Below are 25,352 nucleotides of genomic sequence, written 5' to 3' on the forward strand. Positions count from 1 at the left end.
TACATTCTGCTCTTCGTCAAGGCGCCTGATTTTATTCAGCTTTTTCATTGTTTCTGAATTCATGACCAGAAAGAAACAGAGGCCATGCAGATAGTGTAGGCTATGGGAAATTGCAGCACTGCTGTAATAACATAGTTGGTACCAGTACGTCCTGCTCTCATGCTTTCTGAATGACTTTTGTTAAAATAAACAAATAAACCAAGAAAATTCTGCTGGCCTGGAAACGCATGCTTTCCTATTTTATGTTGGAAAGATTTAAGGGAAAAGCCATTGTCTGTTTGTTACTTATTTTCACTGTTTCTATTTTACAGATTTCTTTAAAACAAAACACAAACTAGGTTTATTCATTGTCATAGGAAAATACGTCTCTGGGGAAGACAATGCTGGCCTGGAAGAAAGAAGTAATATTTGAGGTTGCTATTTGAAGGTAGTCTTCATGGCTGCATATTGCAACTTAGCAACTTGGTTGGAGTTTGGTGTGGTAGAGTGGATTCAACAGCTTGAAATCTTAGGGGTAGATGTCAGGAAACAGCTTTCTTTATGCTGCTGCAATTGCATTGATTTTTTTTCTTAGAAATTAAGTGTTTACTCTGACTGACACCAAGACAGCCTTTGCCCAAGGAAAAGGACCACAGAGTTAAATTATGAAAAGTAATTGCACTATGTATACTCTGCCTTCCACCAGCCTTTCTGCGCTACCACTGGTGGGCCATGCTGCTTGTAATGAGTTGTTGTTAAGCTGCTGTCCCTAAGACTAAGACTGGAGCTACATTGTGCTGGATGTTGTGATATAGTAACATAGTAACAAACTGTAAACTGGGCTGAAGTATTCTGTGCAGTCATTATCTGCTAAATAAATAAATAAATCTTATTATTTTTATTCTCACTTAACTGCTCAATATATTCCATCAGCTCTTGGTCAGAGAATGGTGTAGATGCATGTGCAAGTGTGGCTGGATTACAGCCTTGTTCCTCAAGAGTGTCTGCTCTCTGTCCTCTACTGTCCCAATTGCCATCACTGAAAGATTGCAAGATGTCTGAGTATTGCACTGACAGGATTGGGAAGCATCCTTGAGTGATTCTTTTGAAGTTAAGCTTTTGTGATTAGCATCTGCCTTTACAAGAGTTACTTTTATATGCAGACTTGCATTTGGTCTGGTTTGATCTAAAGAATAGTTACTTGGTCATTTTAAATGCTCACTTTGAAGGCATGAGTATGCTCAGCTGTTTGGTCCTTAGAATCTTTCATGTCCCTACATTCCTATTTGTTTGATAGAGAATTGGAAAGGAAGGAGGGGCTGGTGTCTGGGTTGATCCTTCTCTCCACAGACCCAGCCATGGCCAAGGAGGTTTGGTGTGGCTTCTTTGTTTTCAAATGCACAGAGACAAAAAAGCTTGAAAAGTAACTTTATATTTCTGCTTTTTAGGAACACCACAATAAATTAAAAGCTTGGAATGCCTTGTTCGTGTGCAGTCTGTACCAAGACATCATCAGCATAAGGAAGGAATCAATCTTTCATCCAAGTACATGATAGTCATGGGGCTCAGTCCCTTTTCTGGTACTATTTTTTTCCTTCCCTCCCTGTTCCCTCTAGCTATTAGTTTTCTGTAGCTGAGAACGTGGATGTGGCAGTAGCTCTTAGGCTAGGCTGAGTGCAGTACTGACAATGCAGGGACTTGTACTCTGGCTGATTTTCAAAGGTAAAAGAGCTGGCAGTATTGACACATTACAGTGCAATGTGGTGGGTGCCCTTTTCCTCCATTGCCTTTAATCACCTAAACTTACCATCTTACCTGGACAGAAGGGGTTTCATGAGGCTAAATTAGGGATAAGGGCAAGTGTCTGTAGCTGAATTCAGAGAGTCCCCAAGTCTGTGTGTGTGATGTGGATGCAGAAACTCAGTTTCTGTTGATGTGCAAAGCTCACTAGGCTGTGATGTGCGTGTTGAAGGAGCTACTATAAAAGGGGTTTCTGTGGGTTCTGAATTTGATCAAGACTGGTAGCATAAACTAATAAAAGAGGGTACAGGGACTTAAGAAATAGCGTGTGATAAGCCTTGCAGTGGTGAGGAGTGATGGTCCTCACAGGAGGGTATCAGAAGTATTTGTAAGATCATGTCCTGTAAACAGCAGCTCTTGTCATACCTGCAGGCATTCAGCCAGCCATGTTGGAAACTACATCCCATCTTATTTTTCTTATTTCTTTGTATTGTTTTAATTCATTTGAAGGTAAAGAATCAAAACAGAAATTGGGACCTTAAAAGCTCTGTGACTGCAGGAGTCTGCACTTAATGGCAGCTTTGCCTCTCATCCTGGCATCAAGTTACTTTTGAAGCCTTTGAAGTGAACAGGGCTGGAGGGGGAAAGCCTTGTGTTGCTTCTTTAAAAAGAAACATGTTTCGGTTATATTTACAGCTGGGGTTTTAATGGCTGTGAATTAAAGCATGTTTTATTTGGCCTTTGTTTTTAGTACACTTTTACCCCTTAGCAGGACTCAAAGCCAAGACACGGCTTGAAATGTAGCGGGCTGCAGCATGCTAACATAGCCAGCATCAGCCTCATTGCCTGTTTCTCTGTGGAGCTCACACTCACAATTTGTGTCCCCCATGACACAAATGTCCCGACCTTCCTGGTTTACTTGCCTGCATCTCTATGCATGCACTGGGTCTCCGCTCACACACCAACAAGTAGCTTATGACTGGCTTTGTGGCTTCGAGTGAACTGAAGTAAACTTTGTGTTTTGGCCCTGCAGACCTTCATTTCTAATCAGCTTCTATTAAATTACTATGAATCTGATAAAGGGAAAGAAGTTCAGTTTAAAAAGGTGCAGATAGGCACTTAATGTGATTTAATGTATGTCTAAATAGTTTATCTGCTTATCTGCACATCTGGCCTAAATACTTGTGCAAATCTGACCCATACTTTTTTTTAACCATATTGGCATTGAAGGGAGAGAAGGTAGATTATGCAGTTAATAGGTTACAGCTTGTTTCCCTGTTAATCCTGGGAGTATCAGCTGTTCTGCTGATGGTGCCAGGCAGAGGAAAAGGTGCTTGGAGGACAGTGATGGCAGTGGCTAAGCAAAGTGCACTGTGCTGCAGGTTTTTCCAGGAGGATTTAGTCCCTGTCCTGCTGTATTTCTGCAGAAACTACTGCTGCCACAGGTACAAGTCTCCTGGGTAAATGTTTCGAATCAGCCTTTTGCCTTGGCCTTACTGTTGTGGAAAACTGTTGCACCTGTGCCCTGTTAGGATGGGCTTAAGAGTACTTTGATGTGAGAAAATGTAGTAGCCTTTCCAGTTGTACATTTGATTGGCCCTGTGTGGTGGAATCTATAGCAAACCACATCACACTGGTGGCACAGGTACCAATAAATACTGAGCAGCACCTTATTTTGCCCTTGTTTTGTACTCCCTGCCTGATTATCAGTGTTGCTACGTTTTGTGATTAGCAGACCACACCGGCCAACTTAAGTCAATTCACTCAAGCGACAGAAATGTTAGATTAAATTTTATTTCTTTATTTATATGATAGAAAGTAATGTTTTGCAGTATGAACTTTTTAAAGTAGGGAAAAAAGGGGCAAAATTTTATTACTAGAACAGATGTCTTAAGAGGTTTGACTTGTTTGGCAGATCAGCTGATAAACATCCCCGCTCAGATTCGCTTTCTGGAGGCTATTTTCAGCTCTCCTTGAAAAATTAACAGTATTATACTGTTACATGGTGCACTGAATTCCAGTGGATATAGTGGTTATCATTCTGACCCATAGCCCTTTGGATACTAAGGAAAAACTGCTTTATGGTTGCACTGAGACTGAAACAGGGCCAGTGAGGTTCCTGCATGTCCTCCTCATACTTGCAGATGAAAGCTCTGTCTCATGCAGAACAGAAATAATTCTCTGGTTCTTTTCATGAAGCTTTTTTTCTTTAGATCACAATGGCTTTGTTTCACATTCTCTGAGATTTTCACAGATGTCAAGTGTTTCCATCCCATTATGAGTTATGGACCCGGAATCACTTTCCCTTCTCAGAGTCCATACACTACTGACTTCACGTGATGTAGCAAGAATATTTTGCTTGATTGTATAGCTGTTCTCACAGAGACTGAGACAGAGAAGAAGCTGGTGAATGCTTTTGTTAAAGTGTTGGGCAATCTGGTGCTTGGGAAATCTGTATGCAAATCTTGGGTTTGCCTCTGTTTTCTTCTGTGACCTTGGACAAGTTCTTTGCTTGCTCTGTATATATGAGACATGAGGGTAACATATCTCATTTTTGCGCGTGGTGTAAGAATAGACCTGTAAGTACTTGAGTCATGGAGGCAGGAAATGTCATCAACCAAACATATGCCATTTAATCACTACACTTGTTGACTGCTGTAAAGAAAGTAAAGAGAAAATATTGTTTTTTTTTAATGTCTTATAGAATTCTGAAAGCCCATTATCACCCATCTACTAAATGCAGCTACACTATTTGTCTGCCCAGCTTCTTGTACTGGGTACCTGGGTAGAATGGTGCTCTTTTGATGGTTGGGTTTAATTTTGGTTTTGCTGGGTTGTTTCAATTGCCAGTATACAGGTGGGAAAACTTGCAGTGTTCATTTTGTCTGAATGTTGCCATGCCTTCTGCATGTGTTTGGCCGTATTAGTATTTTTTCCTGTTTGTCAGTTTTCTGTTAAGAGGAGTAGGGGGTAGTAGAAGATTTCTGTTTTGTAAGGTACTTCCCATCCCTCCTCTTGTTTCTGTCTCTGAGAAGATAGTGGCCTGCAGCAGATTCCCTGGAGCGTCTGTGCTGTTGCATACACATGCCTGTGACACTTTAATAGTAGCTGTCAGATGATGTTAACGTATTGCTACTACAAATAAATCAAGTAGTGTACAAGCGAAGAAGTGAGTGAACAAGATAGGACAGTCTTGTCCATCACTATCAGACAAGGCCACCTAAGTATTGTCTGCTCACTTCACTAGTGAAATCGTTGGCTGTATAAACATGTATTTAGTGGGGATACCCAGTCCATTGCCAAAACACCTCCTTTCTATGAATACTCAAAGGGCTTAGTTTATCCTTTTTTTTCAGAATGAGGAAAAGAGGAAGCCTTCTGAAATATATTTGAAAACTCTCTCTTCTTAAGTCCTGACCTTTTTTTTGTAATGGATGTCTTTCTCTTGAGAAAGATTATATTGAACATGCACTGATTGCCTGGTTTGGATGCAGGGCCAAGTAAACCCTGAAGCCTGCAAACCCTGGCTGGTCTCCTGGCCCTCTTTCTAGGAAAGCTATAGCTAGTGGAGCTATCCACCAGAAGAAACAATGGGTGAAGAAAAAACAGTTACAGTGAAATTCCTCCCACAAAATTATAGCCCTCACTTGTCAATGTGCTGCCTCTTAAGGATCTCTGCTCTGTGGCTCTCTTTACACTTTGGAGAAATTCATTAACTTGGTACTGCTTATAAAAGGCTCTTTATCTGATTGTGCGGATGTTTCCAAACTCAGGAGTGCAAACTGCACCTGGAATACTGTCCTCCTACCACTTGTAGAGATCCTGGCATTGTCTCTTGCATTTGAATGCTCTATTAGAAAATTGGCCAGCAGTAACTTGCTTACACTTCAGACTGCAATATACTGAATATACTCAGGCTCTGCAGATACACTGGTAGTAGAAGCTTGGCATTTAAGAGATGGCATAATGTGGATGGAAAATGACTGTGTTAGTTCTGCCTCCTTACCACTTTTTGATATAGTTTTATTAGGTTGTGATAACCAAAGAAATATAGATCATAACTTAATGTGTACCAGACCATTGCCTGGTTCCTGAAAAGCATCGAATTGTCACTTTGAGTGACTCTATGATTCAGCTGAGTTCTTTGCAAGACTGAAAGCTCAGAAAGTTTCAAGAAATTAAAAAAGAAAAAAAAAAGAAAAACTTCTTGAAGAAGCAGTTGTTTCTACTGCGTGAAGGTGGAAAATTATTTCTTGTAGATCCAGCTGTAGAAAGTAGCATCACTACTTTTTTCTCAATTTATACGTGATTGTCGTGTTCTTAAAATTATCACTGTGACAAGTCTTTTGTATTTTCTTAAACTGGTGAAGGGTTTATTATGCTGAATTTGACATGTTAATGATCAAGTAGGAAATCACGTAACTCTTGTTAGTGCAGTTTCTCATGACACAAAATTAACTCCATCCTTTCTACAGCTAGAAGCAGAAACTAAATCTAGAGTTTGGAGCTAAGGAAAAGATTGTAACAAATGAGTACCAAGAAGACTGCCTAAGATCAGTGCTCCCTCCTCCCCTGCTTACATGTTGCATTTATTACAGCAAAGGATAGTTAATTAATATTAACCATCATACTGAAGAATCAGTACCAAAGTAGTGTGATTTCTGAGGTATGTCGTGTTATTCTAGTTATAGATTGGCCTAATGCAGGAATTTTTAAAGTATCTTTCTCTGAAATCTAAGGATTGGAGTTTTGCCTGTTTAGCAGAGGTAGCAATACATGGTGGTTTCTGAGCTGGTTTGAAAGACTGACCCAGTTTAAAGTGGACTGCCACCCTTTATTTACTCAGTCATTAGCTTCCTTGTTGGAACCACTATGAAGGTTTAGTTTGAGTGGAAACATCTGAGATATGGGCAGTCTGTGATAGCATGATGAGGGAAGCAGCATGGCCAGCAATACTGACACACCACTGCTAATAATAAGAATAATATCAAAGAGCTGTAAATCAGTAAGAAGAGTAAAGACATTTGCTTTGGCCTGCACTGGTCTAGAATTATGCTTGTGATTTTGAGAACACCTCACAGCCTGTTTTCAGTCCTCGTGCTGTGTATGTATTTTAATAACTTCTGTTTTTCCTGTTTGAACAGAGCAAAACCTGGAGAACAAGCTGTTCTTCTGGAATCCTGTAGTTCATTTATTCCCAGTAGATTCCACTGGGAAATAAAATCAACAGCCTCTTCACTTCTGAACAGTGACCCTCACTGTGTTTGCTAATACCTCTCTATGTCTGTCTCCACCAAAACTCGGGTTATAATTGCTTGGCCAGAACATGCAGGGGAACAAGAAGTAAGTTTTTCTGTGATTTAAAAAAGTACACGAATTACATTTGATTTTGGATGCCCAAAGACTAAGCTTTACTGTAGGAGCAGCTCATTTGTTTAAAGTGCTTGGAGAAATTTAACTTTTTATACAGATACAGAATTTCAGCTCCTAAAACCACCTCATCTAAGCATCTGAATAAACTGGTGACAGTTATACGCCTGAAAATCTTTGAGTGTGTGGGCACAAATGCCAAAAATCTATTTCCCTCTGGGGCCAGGAGAAAAAAGCAACCTTTTTTTTAGCTCCTGCTTGAATTTGAATTTGACTTCTCTATCACTTCATGCTGCTTAAATGGATTAATGACTGAGTCCTGCAGCACAGGATCTGGAGAGTATTTCCAATGTGCATACCTTGAAAATGCACAAAATGGTTTTAAATCAAGTGCTGTAGAGTAATTAAAAGTAGGTTTTGTTACCACGGTGAGAAAGGGAGATATGACAGCCAAATGACAGACAGGAAGGACTGATTTACCAAAATATAAATGAAAGAGGACCTTGTCTAATAGTATCTGGTGAATATAAGGTATCCTAGTAGTGCTAAAATCATGGTTGATCTTAATCCTAGAGGTCTGGACTGTAACTCCGTTTTCTATATGCCTTGTCCAAATAGATAAGGACTAGAATTATACTCAAGTGGGCAGAAAAAATGTGTGGTTTGGGCCTACAGATTAGAGCAGGCTGTGGTGTATGAAAAAAAGTTCTTTTCAGAAACATACTGTTTTCTGAAAAAAAAAACACAAAAAAAACAAAAAGGAACAATGATAGTTGTAAAAATTAGTGGGGATAGCTTCAATGATTAAATAAATTCTGTTCTGTGTGAATAAAGTGCTTGTGATGGTGTCAATATTTTATGAATCTTACCACAAACTTCTTGACTACATGAGGTAAAAGGTAGAGAGAGACTTAATCAAATATTTGTTATTTCTCTAAAGACCCGCATAGCAATCATACTGAGGGGAAAATCATAGGATCATAGAATAGTTAGGGTTGCAAAGGACCTTAAGATCATTCAGTTCCAGCCCCCCCTGCCATGGGCAGGGACATCTCACACTAAACCATATCACCCAAGGCTTTGTACAACCTGGCCTTGAACACCACCAGGGATGGAGCATTTACAACTTCCCTGGGCAACCCACTCCAGTGCCTCACCACCCTTACAGTAAAGAACTTCTTCCTTATATCCAGTCTAAACTTCCCCTGTTTCAGTTTTAACCTGTTACCCCTTGTCCTATCACTACAATCCCTAATGAAGAGTCCCTCCCCAGTGTCCTTATAGGCCCCCTTCAGGTACTGGAAGGCTGCTATGAGGTCTCCACCTTTTGATATTGAGGCAATAAAGAAGCCTCTGTCCCAGAAGTATGGGACTCTGGAGGAGGGAAATGAAAGATATTAAGATCATTTCCAGGTTAAAGAAAGTATTAGAAATGAAGTTTTAAAAATCCTGAAAGAATACTATACTGAGAATATGTATCTGACAATCACTTAGAAAGGCATTCTTGCAACAAATAATAGCAATTTCTGAGCATAAGAGAACACATTTTTACTGTAAGGTGGCTGAACAGTGGATTAAATTGCCCAGACAGGTTCTAGACTCTCCCTCCCTGGAGATACTCAAAATCCAACTGGACAAGGTCCTGGACAACCTGCTCTAACATGCTTGAGAGGAGGTTGGACTAGGCAGCCCTTCGCAGTTCACTTCCAATCTCAACTAGTCTGTGATTCTGTGAACTTCACAGAAGAGTACAAAAGTGAATAGTCATTAAAATCTTTAAGACAGCCATCTTAAGTAACAAACTTGCATCCATTTGTGGTTTTGACTCCTTAATACCTTAACCAGCATGTACTGGCAACACATCTGTTAATTATAAGCTACTCAATGACAGTCTTTTGCCCTGTTTTGAGAACATAATAGTCTTGTGGACCTCACCAGTGTCTCAAATAAGAACAGCAAGAGACAGTGTCTCCCTTAAGTAATGGAGTATGCTCCCTTACTGTACTTACTTGAGTTGTGCAGACTCAGCAGCAGCAGAATTTTGCCTTTTTTAAAAGCTGGTATAGTTTTAGGATATAATTCATGAGTTGAAACAAGACTGTTCCGGCTCAGCAGAGAGCTTCTGGAAATCAGAGCTACTCTGCATGGGAGGATGGGCATCCAGCTTCCCTTGGGTAGGCAGTTGCAAGGGTTCAGCCTTAGAGCTGGAGAATTCAACCTCCTTCCTTGAAGGAGAAGAAAGGACTTTCCTGTAAATTCTTCAATCTGCCCCTTCTGGTAACAGAGGAGCTCTGTCAATACCTTGCATCCTTGGGATCCCCTCAGACCGGCCTGGCTTCAAGTGACAGCACAGTATAGAAACAGTATTAGTTCCTTGATCAGTAGGTGACACTCTGCAGGTGTCAAGTGTGGTTGTTTAAAAATACTATGGACATGCCCATGGTATGTATTAAGGACAGAGGTGAAGGTCTGGGACCACTGTCCACTCACCTAAAACCTTTCTCATGAACAGAGCAACTTCCCATCTTGTCCTTCTTGCTCTGCTTCCTGTGTTGTGTTCTCTATGAAGTCTTCAGAAGTTTGGCATGATGAAACTGGAAATAGTTTAGAAGGACCAAAGGTATTTAATTGCCTAGTGCCTGCTGGTGATGGATTACTATTTAAGCTATGTCAAAGAACACTGGAGCACAGAAATAGAAACCTTTCATACTTAGATGAGCAGAGATGTAGACTACCTGTCTTTAATCATAAGATAGCTTGAAGAAATATGTGTTTTCTCTTTGATACAGCTGTAACAGCCCAAGTAGCTAAATAGAGGCTTGATCGAACACCTGCTGGGTGAAATTTAACTGTAGTTGGACTGAGGCAGTTCTGCAAAGCTGGAGAAAAATTGAGATGCTATGGCATAGGGTTATTCACCTCCCCTGAGGGAATCGCACCTGCTGTTAATAAGACAATTTTCGATGTCGGGGATCTTTGACTGCTTCCAGACACTTCAGGAGTCAGTGTACTTGAGCACATTTCTATCTGCGTTCAGAACAAGGGCTGACCTTTTTCTCCCTGAAGTGGAAGCTGTTATTGCCAAGTGCCTTTTTTGTTCCTCTGATGCTGGAGCTGATGTTAGGCATTCAAATTGAGAAGCAGGAGCAGGGCTGAGAAGGCATTCTTGCAAAGAGGCTCCTCATGATCAACCAAGTTTCTTTATTATTCAGTGTCAGCCACACTGACTTCCACTACTACTGGCTTTTATGATAGTATGCAGGATGGTAGACTTAGGACAAAGTACTCTTTAGGTCTTTATTTCTTTACACTTCCCCTCAAAAATCACCCTGCTCACATTGCTTGAACTAACAAAGGCATGGGAAGAAACCCAACCTTTTTTTCTTGATTCTGTTGTTTTTGATCTCTAATTTTCTCCCTTAATTATTGTAGATAGATAACTTCTGCTATTTTAATTCCTGTTGTTTAGACCTGATGTGTACATAGCTGGGTTGAAATCTTGAATAGATGCTATCATCTGACTCGTCTGCAGTGGTAGGAAATGGTGAGGAAGCTAAATGTGCTTCATGGAGTCAGAGTCCTGGATATTCGCTTATATCAAATACTTGTTGAAAGTCCAATAAGCTTGGTGTTGATTTCGTAAATTGTTTCTCTTTGAAAGGAGCACAGCTTGCGCCGAACTAATTGAACAACCAGTTTTAAGACAGTTCTTCCTGATCTGTTCAGTGCTGATAATCAGATATAGCAATATTATACTGTGAAAGTGGTATTTTAAAGGCAAATTGAATCTGTGAATTTGGGAACTCATGTTAGGAAATGTGACACATTGCCTACTGAGCCTTGTTTGACACTGATAAAAACTTGCTTGTGAGCTGATAAGCACTATTCAGCATTTAGGTGGCTTCTGCAACCTCAATTCACTTTCTATGTTTAAGGTAGTCCCAGGACAAACACAGTGTTTCATACTTACAGCAAGGTGTAGCAACAGGGACCATTGGTTTCTTTGCAGACCTGCCAGGTAAAGGGACTGTACATGTAGTTTGTTATTGAGCAGAATATTTTTGAAGGCAAAAGAAAACAATGGAGGAAAAAAAAAATGTGGTTTGATTTCAGGTTCTATAAGAAAGAAATGTGTAATCATTCCAGGAAAAGTGAAGATGTTTCTGCTTCTCTGTCCGTAACTTACCAGTCCTGGCCCTCTGTTCTGATCTCTGCTTCTCCGTCTCCATTTTGCTCTTCTGTCCCTTTTGGTTTGGAGTCTGCCTCTTCTGCGGTTCCACCACACTCACCCTTCTCTCTCCCCCTCCCGCCTTTTTTTTAATTTTTTGATGTTTTTCAAAACTTACATAGACATTTTGAACTTTTTATTTAAACATGAATGTTGCAAACAAACTGAGAGATAACCACATGAGAAATTTCTGCCCAGGTTCTGGTCATAACAGAATTGCTAGGCAAACCTAGCTGTGTTTGGTACTCTTGGTGATGCCTATGTGATGCCTGGCATTATGTCAGTGGCTTAGCATCAGATTGTTGAAAGAGTTAGTTTTATCAGTTGATTTCTGCTATGAATTTCTGAAACAGTTTCTTAAAAAGGGCACGGGTTTGGAGGGGTTTTATTCATAAGCAAACAACATATATCTGAGCCAGTGTATTCTGTGGTTTGGCTATTTTCTGGAAGTTCTAACTGAACCATTTTCAGAAACTTTTCTATTTTTTGTGTAGGAAAGGTATTTGACATTCTCAAAAAAGCTGGTTACTTTTAAAGACTGTCTTGGTGATCTCAATGGATGAAGGAATTCAATGGCAGATAATACCCATTTAAGTCTTTCATTCTAGTCTCTTCTGTTTCTGTATTCCCCTGGCTTTGCATTGCATATCTGGAATTAAACTTTTACCATCCTTTCCCTTCTACTTCTGTTTACTGCTCTTTTACCAGCTCTGAAACAGGATGTGTATTAGAGCACTTGGGCCTTCAGTGCACCAGATGATATATCAGTTATCACTGCTATCTGCCAAGGACCACCTGCTTTGACTTTGAAGGGGTATCTCTTATTTGCTTATGACTGTTTATCAGAAAGCACTAAGAAATGTTTGATAAGATCTTAGAGATATACTTAATTGTTTTTTCTAGTTCTATCTGTCATAAGTTGATATAGTTAAACTGATAAGAATAGAGAACTGTATTTAATATCTTTATCATATCAAAAGTGGCTTAGGAGCTCCCCATTGGATTTAGACCAACAAATGCTATCACATTACAGTAGTGTGGCAAAGAACCAATCTATGACTTCAAAACACAGTTGTGGATCTGATCACATTCTGAAAGATCTTAAACCACTTTGTACCATTTTTTATTATTATTATCCCTTGATAAATTCTTTATTTGTTTTTATGTGGCTCTCATTTCCCAGACAAAAAGGCAGTAATGCTACCTAGTTTTCAGTAGATAGCAAAACCTCTCTCAGCTAATTTTTTTTCCTTTTTAAGAAAGTATTTATCCAGCCATCTTCCACATTTGAAGTATTTTTCATGAATGCATTTTGTTTAGAAGTATACTAATAAATCGCCATATAATACAAGTGCTGATTTGTGAAGGACTTACCAGCCAAGGCCAAATGCACAGGTATGTGTTCTTGGAAACGAAAAATCTAATGCCACGACTAAATATTTAGCAGTGATGCAACAGGTGATGATGGTATTTATAGTAGATTGCTAATTTGCTCATAATCGATATTGTTCACTCCAGGAAACGTAAGTGTCTCTTTGGGATATGTTAAGAGAAATACTGTATAAAATATAACAAAAGCAAGTACTGCTATTCAATGCCTTTTAAACATCAATAGAATTGTCATATCAATTTTTGGATGCAACAGTTTTTTTTAAGAGGCAAGTGGGCAATGAACTGCATAGTCCATGAGGTCTCCTAGGTCCTTTACTGTCTTCTTGTCATATTACAAAAAGTTCTGAAAATAAGTACTCCCTATTTTCTTCTGTCTTTTTCAGATTAGGTTACTTTAAATATTTGTAATTCACTGTTTTTCAATGCCCAGTTCTGTGGTGTACAGTATTCTCTTGGGGAGGTTAGTATGATATTAGGTCTATTTTAAGTTCACCTCAGAAAACCTACTCAGCTGCATAATCTCTGGTAACAATCTTTGGGAGAATAAGTGTACATGCTCAATTACAGGCTCAAATTTTTCCACTAGCTACAGAAATTTGAATTTATTTTCTTTATATGCTGCCCAATTCTCAGCAGAACCAGCCTATTTCAATTGTCAGAAATAAAACACTCTTCCAAACTGTGCATTTCCAGCAAAGTGAGGTTGATTTGATTATTTCTGTTAAACATTTGAATTTTTACAGTATCATAACACAAATATTTTCAGTATATTCATCTTACACATTTGACAGCGAGAAAAAGCAGGTTTAAGATCCTAGCAAAAATAACCTTAAGCTATAGCATAACTTGATTCAGGAATCCAGCTTCCTGCCATTTCATAATGCTTGCAGAAATTAATGATGCAGGACTTGGATAATGTTTTCAATACATAGGCCTCAAAAGTATACCTTGAATTGTTTTTCTTCAAACACAGCATCTTCAGTTACTGTGCCCTGTAACATATGGTGTGAAAAGCTCATGTAATAGCAGTGTAATCAAATTGTTGGAGCTGTAGGAAAAGAGTGAGGTTCATCTTGGCTAATTTAAAAATAATAATTTGGTTTGATCCTGGAGTCGTGAGGCTGTGTGTTTGTGTGTGTGTTAGGGGGAAAGACAGGACTGGGAAGCTGATAAGAAAGTCCAGGGTGGGTAAAAATAAGAGTATAAAGAAGGCAGAATGAAAGGCATATGAAGACTGAAGTAGTGCGGCTTCAAAGGCTTCAAAGGCAGAGAGAAGATGGGTTGTATATAATGAAATAAAGGCAGGCTAAATTGTGTTTTGTAATTTGTATTATAAACAAAGGCAGTTGTAACCATTGTTGTTAGGTTGTCTTACACTTGCCTTTGTAAACAATTCTGAAGAGTCTTTTAGAGCTTCTCCATAAAATCTTGATTGTATTGCTGTAGAGCTCTCAAATTTAGTATGACGAAGATGAAGGCCAAGGAATGTGCCTTCAAGCTGTCCGTTACGCTCAGTTAAAATTTGGTTGGGAATTTGCCTTCTGATGGTTTTTGTGTTGTTGAAACCAAATCTGTTCAGAGATCAGTATGCTTAACTGCTCAAGCAGCCAGACCATAAGATACAAAAACATGAATTTCTCTGCAACATTTCTCATTCACAAGTAACCTTAGTTCACTGTAACAGCTGGCAAAACTGCACATCAGCTTTTAAGGGAGAGTATTCAGTTGTGATCCAGACAGGTCCCTCATAGATTGACTTGTCCATTAGTGGTGGCTGTGTGCAATCATAGAATCACAGAATATTTAGGGTTGGAAAGGACCTTAAGATCATCTAGTTCCAACTCCCCTGCCATGGGCAGGGGACACCTCACACTGGACTGTTCTTTGCTATCAGCTACAAATACTGCTCCTTCACCTCATCTGGTACAAGCCACTGCTTTAATTCAAGAGTTCAGACTTTGCTGGTGGTGCTTGGCAAGTTTTGTTTATTAAAAATATATGTTGGGACAGGGATGTTAACAGGAAGGAGAATAGTTTGTGGGTAAGCTGCCTGGCTTTATTTGAAATCCAGCAATGAAAAAGAAAAAAAGAAGGTCTTCTTTAAATCAAAACCAAAATATCCATATGTATTCCATTCTTCAATTTTACATTTCTTCCCACACAAGCAAACATACCCAGTCTAAATCACCACCCCCCAAAAACACACATTCTAACTGCTTGGGAAATAATGATTTTTATATCTCACAGACCATATTAAGGGCACTCATTTCTGCCTGCTGAGCAATTGGAGAACATTTTTTTTTCCCAGATAAATAGACCTTTCATGTAACTAGAGAAATATTTTTGTTTTCCCAGTGACCTGGAGGTCATTTAAGCCTGTGCTTAAATGACTATGAGAGATAAGGGGTGATGCACTGCCAATATCTGAGTCCAAGGCTCCCAGAAATATTCCCAGGAACACTAAGGACCAGGGTGTGCTGTGATGGGGTGGGGGGAGACAGAGGGGCATTGATCTTCATAGTTCTGCTTATTTGGTATGGATATTTTTTCTCATAGCCATTGAAAGCAACCACAATGTACTGCTCTGTGAAGTGTGTTTGCTGGCAGCATGTAGGCTATTGGGAAAGGCAGAGGACCCCCTGACAAGGAGGATGGAGGCAACAGGTAGTAGCAACTGTAGAGGTAACTGTGAAGAACTGGGATCCTGCAGGATGGGCTACCGTGGTCTCTTCTGCTTAGATCATGTATGGCTGCTAGGCACAATGGGATCCAAACAAGCAAAAAGTATGCAGAAAAGCAAAGTAAAAAAAATCCTGCTCCCATCCTGAGTCAAATCAGCATATGTATCTGCTTGTTGAGTTAGTCAGCATATATTAAATCAAATTTCATGTGTGTTTCAATGTAGTGGACTAATTTTAAAATGGCATGATAGAAAAGCTAAGCATTTGGCTTCCTTCCATCACATCCCTTCCACCAGATAGGGAAGGAAACAGAATAAGAAAGATTAATTAAGCTCATTTCTCAACTTTTCTCCTCATTGATTACAGCTTCCTTTAGTTTCAGAGGCATTGTGGAATATCTGGAAAACATAACCAGGCTTCTTAATCCAACTTCCATTCAATTACAGTGGTTTCTACTAACACCTTTTAAATGAAAACCTATTGTGTCTTATCTGAACAGCTCTTCCCGTCTTGTGAGCGCATGGGCAGGTGGGATTGGCATGAAGAAAACTCAAACTCAAATGTGCTTACAGTAGCTTGTAGAATAACTGATTTTGTTGGGATATCAGAGCTGTACTTAATTTTCTTCACTAAAGTCATTGTCTAAATTGTCTAAGCTATCATGAACTGGGCAAATTTTGTAGTTTTCAAAATTATCTTGACATACTTTATGTGTGAATATGCTTACCCATCAGCAGCTGTGAGTCATGCACTGAAAGTCTAGGAGCTTTCATCCACTTTCATGACCTCAGAGAGATATACTTAATGCTTGAAGTCCCGTGTGAAGAGCTTTTATTTCAGTAAGATTGTATTTGGTTGCTAAATTCTTTGACACAGAGGTACCTCTACAGATCAGAAATAAACATACTTCCAGGGGGGGAATTCTGTCATGATACAAATGGATTTTTACTAGGGTCAGTGTAAGTGAGCCCTGACTAACCCACTGTGCAGTATTGCTCTTGAGAGCTGTGGCAAACTTAAGTGGGCAAAATACTTACTTGGCTTTCCCCTGAGGGAACAGAGCATCACATCTATGAGATCAATGCATTCCAGTCCTGGAAAGATGGGATAGTCACTGAGATACACAGAATGGATAGCTTCAGTATGATGTTTTTATTGACTGTAATTCTTGAACAGAGACATTCACAAGTGATATAAGGGGTTTTTAGTGTTTTCAGCAAAAACACCACTGCTTCACTCTCAGCAGGTAACTTTATGCCAAATACAGAATCTAGCTGAAAGATTAAAGTAGATGGCTTTTTCTCCTTGTAGGTGTCCCAAATAGAAGGAATATGCAAAAAAGTTTCAGAAGTATTTTTGCAAAGAAATCTTTTGTTCTCAACGTCAGCGAAAGAGATCTACTGCATATCTAGAGCATTGCTCTCTAATAAATTCTGCTACTTTGGGATAGTTAAATTGTACTGTGCCTTAGGGAAGCATTTAAACTTTCAGAGCTGGCTTCTGTAGCACTACTTGTGTGCAGTTAGGGAATTCTTTAGAATTCTCTGGCAGATAGTGACTGTAACCAGTTTCCTGTTCTGTTCAAGAACCAAGTAAACGGTTGCTGCACAGAAGCAGCAGATAGAGAGGAAAGGCACCATGTAGCAACTTCCAAAAATTTGTTCTTAGACTCTGGTGTATTGATGTAATCTGTTGCTGCAGTTATTTCTCAATACTTGGTAAAAGTACTTGTCACATTTAAAATAAAATATACCTTCTAATTTCTTCACTAGTACTTACTCTATTCTTTACTGGCCAAATACTGGGAGAAGACCGTATGACTCTAACTGTTCAATTATCTTTCTCGCATAATCCAGAAGTTTTCTCTATCTTAGTACTCTGCTAGTTGTCGCTGTGGGAAATGAAAGATGTTGTTGTATATACAGCACAAATACATGAGTAATTTCATCTTGGAGCCAGTTGATGTCTTTTGTTTTAATTTTCATTTTGCCTTTGGCTCTGTAACTGCTCCAGTTTTTTTATTAGATAGTATATAAAGAGTCAATAGAGGGTTAAGTGCTATTCAGGGAAGGTGTTTAAAAAACATCACCAGCTGTGCCTTATAGCAACAATATTTTATTTTATTTTATTTTCATAATATTTGTGATTTTATCTTTAGAATACGTCTGTACTTGCAATTCAGGATTGCATGAATAGGTGCTGTAGAAATATCTTGGTAGTCCGTCACATTTTTGTTCTTACATCGTTGCAGATAAGTATTGAAGATCTTATCATTATTTTTCACAGATAAAAAAGGAACTCTCAAAAGTAAAGCTAATTTCAGTCTTTGTCATTGCAATTAATAATTGGACCAATCTGTCAATTCGGTATACAACCACTATCAAATGTAGTCTCAGTTGTTACTTGCTTTATAACCTCGCTGTTGCATGGATAATCGCTTTAACAAAAAATTACTACTGAATCATGAGAGCTGGAAAGCAGAGGAAGAGCAGTGTCACACTCTGGAAAGAAGGGATACATAGTTTGTTGTTTGCTGTAGATTGTTTTGTATGACTTTTTAATCTCCATGTACATGTTTTTGTTCTCCTTGTGACAGTTTTACTGCCCCACAGTAGAAGCTTAAAACGTAATATTTTTCAAAAACAGGACTTTCTGAAAATATCAAAACATTATTTTGATTTAAATAAAAACTAAATAGCAAAACAAAATACTGATTAGTGGTGTTGGAATCTCACATGCAATAGCCTAGTGCTGTGATCTCAAAACAGAAATTATCCTGAGCCTCTGCAAGCAAAGTGGACCAAAGCAGAGTAACTTGGCAGAAAACAGAAGATTTGACTTTTATACATGATATTCTGAGGAATATGGCCTACCTTCCATGTCAGTAGGCAGCCTTGTTTGCTCTGGCAGAGGTAAGGAACTAACAATTTACCACAGCACTATCCCTCTTAAGCATGTTGTTGTCTCTTAATTGCATTTTGAATAGTATCTGCTGTTTGAAGAATAATTGAATAGAAACACAGTAGAGGGAAGCTTGGCAATATTGGTGCAAGCTAAGACTTCTGCTTGTGGTGGTCTGGAGGCTCGCCCCTGGTCACTGAACCGTTCCAGTTCTTCCTAGGCCTGGCCTGAAATGCCCAAAACATCAATTTTGTAACAATAGGAAATTTAGCTCTCAATTTTGATTTTGTAATACCAGGTTTTCATACCTCCTAGAACATGTGGAATTATTTCCATGTCTCTCTTTATTCCCTACTGAAAACAGTTTCCTGCAGGAGATTCAACAGAAATATTGCAGTGCTCTGTTTGTGCGATGAAATCAAAGTGACTAAAAACCATCTTGTCTGTTTTGTTGTGTGAGATTAAGTGATCTACTATTTTGGTAGGACTATGAAGTGGTTTTTGAAAACTGCTCATGGTGTGTAGCCTTCCTTAGGTACTGAATCACCTTTAAAGAGTTCTGCCTTGTAACACCAGGATAATAGTAGTTCTCTGCCAAATGCAGATGCTGTAAAAATAAATGTGTTAGTTTATGAAATACTCACACATGGCAATACTGCAGGCAGGTTTAATAGCACATCTAGGAGTTACATGTAAATGAAATAGTTTTCTGTAAGTTATTGTTTTCCAAAATCAGAAGGGTAGGGGTCTTCTTAGCTAAGTCTCTAGCTAGACAGGGGAAGGAAATCAGCTACAAAATAAACAACTATATTTTCCCATTGCCATTAAGCAATGGGAAATATATTTTCCCATTCCCAGTGCCATCAAGCATAGACTGTCTGAAATAGTTGCCATAATATGTTTTTACCTTTCGGGCCATGGAGCTTAAGGAATCAGTTTTTAATACGTACATCATCTCTTTCCTCATGGGACTGAGGCTGGTTACCATAGCAAAATGGCAAGGAAGCTGATAAGCAAGGAGTACCTTTTGGCAAATAGGATAGAAATTTTGTTTTATTAAGACAGAGGACTGTGAAAAAAATTAATGAGATTACAATAATTTTTTTTCTTAATTACTTTTTTTAGTACATGTGAAGAGATATTGAACAAAATGCTCTTGCTCACATGCTCACATAATAAGTGTTACTGCAAATAATAGGAGCTTCAGTTTTAAATCTCTGCAAATCTTTGATATTTTCAATATTACACTGTAATTTCTTCCCTTATGTTTCTGGGTATTGCAAAGATGCCATACTGTGAATTAAATGAGCTTCTGCTTTACAGAATGAATATGGTTGTCTTTCCCCTGCTACTTAGAGATTACATAGCAATATAGTTTTCGTTCCTACTTGATGAAGCATGATCATGTGAGTCCACCTTGTAAATCAGTCTGCAAAGTTCCTTGGGCTTATGTCAAGTGACATCAGTGAGTGCCAAAAAGTTGAATTGCTTTGCATTCCACAAATGTTACCAGTAATGTCAAGTCTGATTGTGTTTTTTTGTACTCCCCTTTGACAATGTCAGTCTCTGTGCACCATATGAATTGTGTGCCTGGAACTGTGCAGCTTGGCTATTTAAGGCATCATCGTGAGAACAGTATCTTCGTGGGTGGGCCCCACTGGGGGGACCTTTTGTTGGCACCAAGGTATACCCAAAAGGAGGTTGGTTTCAGGACTGAGGTGTTCCTCTTCTCTGCTTGGTCAAGTTGGTCTGCTATCTAAACCCCATGCTGTCTCCTGTTCTTGGTGCAAGAGTTCAGTTGCTGTTTTGGGGAGTTTGTTTTGGGTTTGTGCTATTGATGGAAAGTGAAATTAGGTCTCAGAGTCTTGTGATTAAATCGGAAAGCTGCATATTTCCTTCCAATCTTCTGTGCCCTCAGTTTTATCCACTCCAGATACATGATGTGTGCTTGTGCTGTTTTGCATGCTCAGACAAACTTTCCACTTTCTGTGCAACTGAGTAGCTCCAATAGAGAGGATCTGTGAGTCTTGCTTTAATCCAGCCATGCAAAAGATGCTGTTTAGTGTTAACTCCTTTGAGCCTATAATATCCATGTTTAACTTGTAGATGTGTTATTTACAAGCTGAGTTTCAATCAGTGCATCTGTAGAGCAGAAATCAGAGTAACTCCAAAGAAAAACCTATTGCAGCTCCCTTCCTCAGCCGTTTCTTCAATATAAGAAGAACTAATAGTTTTGATATAACAGATACATTTTTCACCCTTAAAAATTATCATTATCAGCAAAAAATATCATTGAATGCCTATTGGATGAAGCCCTGGGTTAGGGTAACTGGGAAGGATCTGGATGGGAGTTGGCTGGTGTATGATCAGGTCGGGGGAAAGATGGAGGACCTCAAATCTGGCAGAATCCAGCCAGCTTTAGAAAGAGCTGAGAGGGACTATAATTGTGAAGGGAATGTGTAATTTTAGGATTAGGGCTTATTTCATATTCATGTGAAATTAATGTGAAGGCATGAACCTGCACCTTCAATAACCCTCTCTTGTGTGAAGGGTGGACACTTTGGAAGGAGGGAGCAATCTGTAGGGGATGAGAACCATTTCCTCATTAGAAACCAGTTACCTACAAATGCAGATAGCTGTCAGTGATGATGATCACCAGTAGATAACTGTAACCCTGCAGGTTATTGTACTATAGCGTGATATCTAAGTGTGGGAACTCACTGCAGGGACATAGCCCAAAATGCAGCACTTCGGTGCAGGAGCTTGGGAAATTGGAGCGTTGCCATCTACTGGCAGCTGTCCACAGAGAGAAGTCCGGCAGCTGGCTGTAGCTTAAGGTGTTGCTTATTTTGAGCTGAAAGATGAGGTTTTTCTGCCTAAATCCTGTTTCAAGGCAGAGTTGTTAATAAAATAATTGTTGCTGTCCTTAGCATGTGGATATAACCAAAGAGTTAAGAGTAATCCTAGTGGGGTTTCTCAGAGAGGCTCTTACTTTCGCGGGGGGAGGGGGGGCACAGGGAAGAGGGAGTAGCTTCTCTCTTCTACATAGTGACCAAGTTTGTCTAGGGGAGTCCTGAGCATCCCTGGTGAGCTCAGGGGTTGAGGGCTGCCCTGTACCCCTCCTGCCCTTCAGAGCCTGGCCCTTCTTTTCAGGGAATCAATTGGTCTGGAAATCTTTTATTTTATTTTTTTTTTATTCTGCAGTAAAATGTAATAAAGGCATAGGGTATGTCTGGACTCATCGGGAATACACCAAGGATCCCTATTTTTAAAATCTTTTAGGTCTGACAGTCTTTTCCTCCAGATGAGAGGGGTTTCAAATAAGTCTGTCCTCAAGGGAAGTCCAGCACAGATTGTGCAACTCTCAAAAACTTATACTGTGACTAACCTCTATCAAGGGAAATGTTTACATGATACTGTCAGAATCAGTTTTGAACATTTTGCATGAACCAAATGCCACCAGTGGGCATGGATATGTTTTATTCCTTTTTAATAAGAAAAATAGTTGTGAAACAGAAGATTGTGACATTAGTTTTCAGCAGAAGTTATGTGATTGATTCATTACAAAATATAACCGAAGTGAGAGCAGAAGAGTGATGCAGCTTTTCCTTCGTGTTTGTCCAGTATAAATATGCTTCAGACGTATCAAAGTGATGGTTTAATGTGTCTTTGATATGTTTTCAAGCCAGATGTATAGGTACGCAAACATGGAAATATTTGTGCTCTTCTGCCAGATCTGTCTGCACAAGTTTTTGCTGACTTTTAGCTGACAGAGCAGTGATGCATTTTTAGATAACTATTTGTCACAATAGTTCCAAGATACTGGATTACCAAAAGCAAGATTACAGAATTACCAGTGAAATTGTATTTTTACCAATGAAGTAATATGCAATGTTAAGAACATATATTTGAGACCAAATATGGAAATTTTGTATTTTAAAGACCAGAGGGGTAAAATACACTGGAATTAAGAACATGAGGTTTAAACATGGCTTGGATTAGGGAATCATGGAAGGGGCTGGGTTCTGGCTGGTGCTTTGTTACTGATGGCAGGTTTCCAAAGTGTAACCAAGCATTTTTCTTTTTTGTTTCTTTCTTTTGTTTCAGCTGGTCTCCAATGTTCTCATCTTCTCCTGTACAAACATTGTAGGCGTGTGTACCCACTACCCAGCAGAGGTGTCCCAAAGACAGGCTTTCCAGGAGACCAGGGAATGCATACAAGCGAGGCTGCATTCTCAAAGGGAAAACCAGCAGCAGGTAAGAGCAACAGTGAGAAATAAGAAATGAAGTTGTTGCAGCAAAAATAGCATGTAAATTGGATGGGATTTGCAGGCCTCTTATTTCTTGACTAATTCAAGTAAGAATATGCTGATGGTAGAGGGTAGGATTTTTAAAGGTTTGAAAGATTGCTCAGGGGAGTATTTCTTCCCCAATACCCTGATGGACTTCTCCACAGACATCAACAAATCCTGTGATCTATGCTCTGCAGACTAAAATTGCACAGAATGCAGGTAGCTGTAAGACAAGTTTCAGAAGTGAGAGGGAAAAAAATCACTGACAGGACATTCTGTCTCTTGATGCTTCCAAAAAGGTCCTCTTCCTGCCTTTCCCAAAGGTTCCTACCTGCTTACACACTTCTGTGTACCTCATAAACCTCAAGAGAATTATATTTGTAAAAAAAAGTAAGATTCATTACCAACGTCAATAATTTTTGCTGAAAAAGGACCTGTTGGTGCAAGCATACAGACTAGTTATCAAGGGTACCAAGCATATCAACTCCCCTAATTTATTTGTGGGTTCTCTTGCAATGAATCTCTTGTGTCCTCAGAATTAGATACAAAAGACCTTTAGGGACAGCTTGACTATTCCCTTGCTAACACACATTTCTGCCCTGCAGCACAATTCATAGTGGTTTGTCTAGTCCAATTTGAAATTAATCATAAAATGGGGCTTCCACTCTTCCCTTGGGAGATATTTCATAGCTTGTTGTGGCTTTGGAGAAGAGGTCAGGGGAATGAATCAGCTGTAGTGTCTTTGCATCTCTGTGGCAACACAGCTTAATTTTCCTCATGTCTCAGCCCATCTGCGTCTACGGATTTGTCTTTTGGCAGTGTTTCATGAGGTAGTTCTGGTTGGCATACTTGCTATTCAACCCTTACTATGAAATAACTTGTACGTGTTTTATTTTGCTAGTATGTGTAGTATGTAGTATCTGGTATGTAAAGATTCATGCTCAAGGCTCCTTTTTCCTTCAAAACAAATGTAGTCTCAGAAAGGTGAAATGAGCAGCTTTCTCCTCTTTCCACACCTTGAAATGGAGGAAAGGATTGAGCCAAGAGAATACCCCATTTTACTCACTGATTACAGCTCTGTCCTCCCTGCTGAGAGACTGCCTTAGCAGCAAGGCTCAAATGCTTGTGCTGTTCTGGGTTTAGGTGCTTCTGTATTAGAAGTAGTTAATGAAAAAAGCCCTGACAAATGCCCTAGCTTTATGCCTTTCTCTTCTCCCCCTCTCCAGAAAGTACTATACCATACAGAAGAAAACCAGGACATCAGAAAAACAAGGGTCAAAGCCAGTTGCTTAACATACCCTCCAGTACTTCCAGCAGTAACAATGGATCCTCACAGCAGGAGGACTCCTAATAAGATGATTTGCTGCTACAACTTGCACTGACCTCGATCTCCAGGTTCAGTTCAGTTGTATCCTTATGCATAATGTATTGAGAAAATCTGGAGGTGACAGCAGACACAAATAAGGGCAGCTCAGCCCACATCTGGGAGAGCCAGTCTTCAAACAGGGGTGGAGGGAAACACAACTGCATAGCCCAACAGTGTTATTGCTGGGTGCCTGGAGATCTGATGGTGCTGCTGTGTGCTGTTCTCTGTTAATGACAGGCAGATTCTCTCAGGCAAAGGAATGTGTAGTTTCCTTTATTAAGCATCTATCAGCACCCAAAATTAGCATGAAAGTTAATAAAACTCCAGAATGTCCAATGCAGAAGAGAGTTTTTTTTGTGATTTCATTATTCAAGATAGCCTGTGCCACAGTCATAACAGGAATCAGTGTTGCCTGAAGTTCTCCACAATCTGTAGTGTGGAAATACTTAAGATTTTAGTATGATTCTATGAAGAGATGGGTAATAGGTTCTGCAGTTTTACTTCTAGCATTGCTTGTCTTTTGTCTCTGAAAAGTTGTTCTCTCCTTCTCTTTTTGATGTCTACATCACATAACTTCTGATGAAAAATAAGTGTTATTAAACCTGAGGACAAATAGACAGTCATAAGACGTTAAATATTTATGGTGCTTTGAGATCATCTTGGTAGGTTATGACGTAAATTATTGAAATTACTATCTAGTACAGAGTCATCATAGGGATGCGTGTGCCCACGTATACGTGTATCTGTGTATATATGTAAACAGAGTAAATCTGTATTGTACTCTTTCATCTGTGCCTATTCTAGAGGCTAGTGCTCCCCGGGATGCATTTTTTGATGTATAATTCAGTGGAACTATATTTGCATCTTATTTTGAAGTGAGAATTATATATGAATTTGTTCTTGCTTTTTTTATCAGGTCAGAATGCTGCCTTGTTATACTTGTAAAAACAGCAGTTCTAGTCACCTCGCTAGTGCATAGTAAATGATTTTACAATGGGGGCTCTAGTACTTTCTAGTCATTTTGACAAAATGAAAATTGTACTCTAGTGCAGACTTTCATTTATGTGTTTCATTTGAAATAAAAAATAGGAGTTTTGTTAGTTTGGAGGTCTTTTAACATGGCTTGTGCTTTATAAAGGCCCTTGCTACAGGCTCCTCCTGTTAGCTTAGAGATTATTTTCAGTGATTGTGATGATCCCAACAGAATAAAGATAATGTCCAACTGCAACATGGCTTAACTTCCCAAATAGTTGCTGCATGAAGGGATGTGCTATATGCATTTGTTTCACTTCATAGAATCATAGAATGATTTGGGTTGGAAAGGACCTTAAAGATCATCTAGTTCCAACATCCCTGCCATGGTCAAGAGCACCTTCCACTAGACCAGGTTGCTCAAGCTGGCC

The 25,352-nt window shown here is 39.3% G+C and overlaps 1 protein-coding gene across 1 annotated transcript in view; it reads left to right on the forward strand.

The window, feature by feature from the left end:
• The window catches only part of ADCY5 (adenylate cyclase 5), a 221,261-nt gene that overhangs the window by 106,022 nt on the left and 89,887 nt on the right, over positions 1 to 25,352 (forward strand). Inside the window, exon 2 of the mRNA XM_062607077.1 lies at positions 22,399 to 22,548. Coding sequence (XP_062463061.1) covers positions 22,399 to 22,548 — 150 coding nt within the window. The remainder of the gene's footprint in view (positions 1 to 22,398; positions 22,549 to 25,352) is intronic.

The sequence above is a fragment of the Pezoporus occidentalis genome, unplaced genomic scaffold (genome assembly GCF_034315485.1).
Source record: "Pezoporus occidentalis ecotype Australia unplaced genomic scaffold, CSIRO_AGI_Poc_V1 ctg12, whole genome shotgun sequence".
Lineage (NCBI taxonomy): Eukaryota > Metazoa > Chordata > Aves > Psittaciformes > Psittacidae > Pezoporus > Pezoporus occidentalis.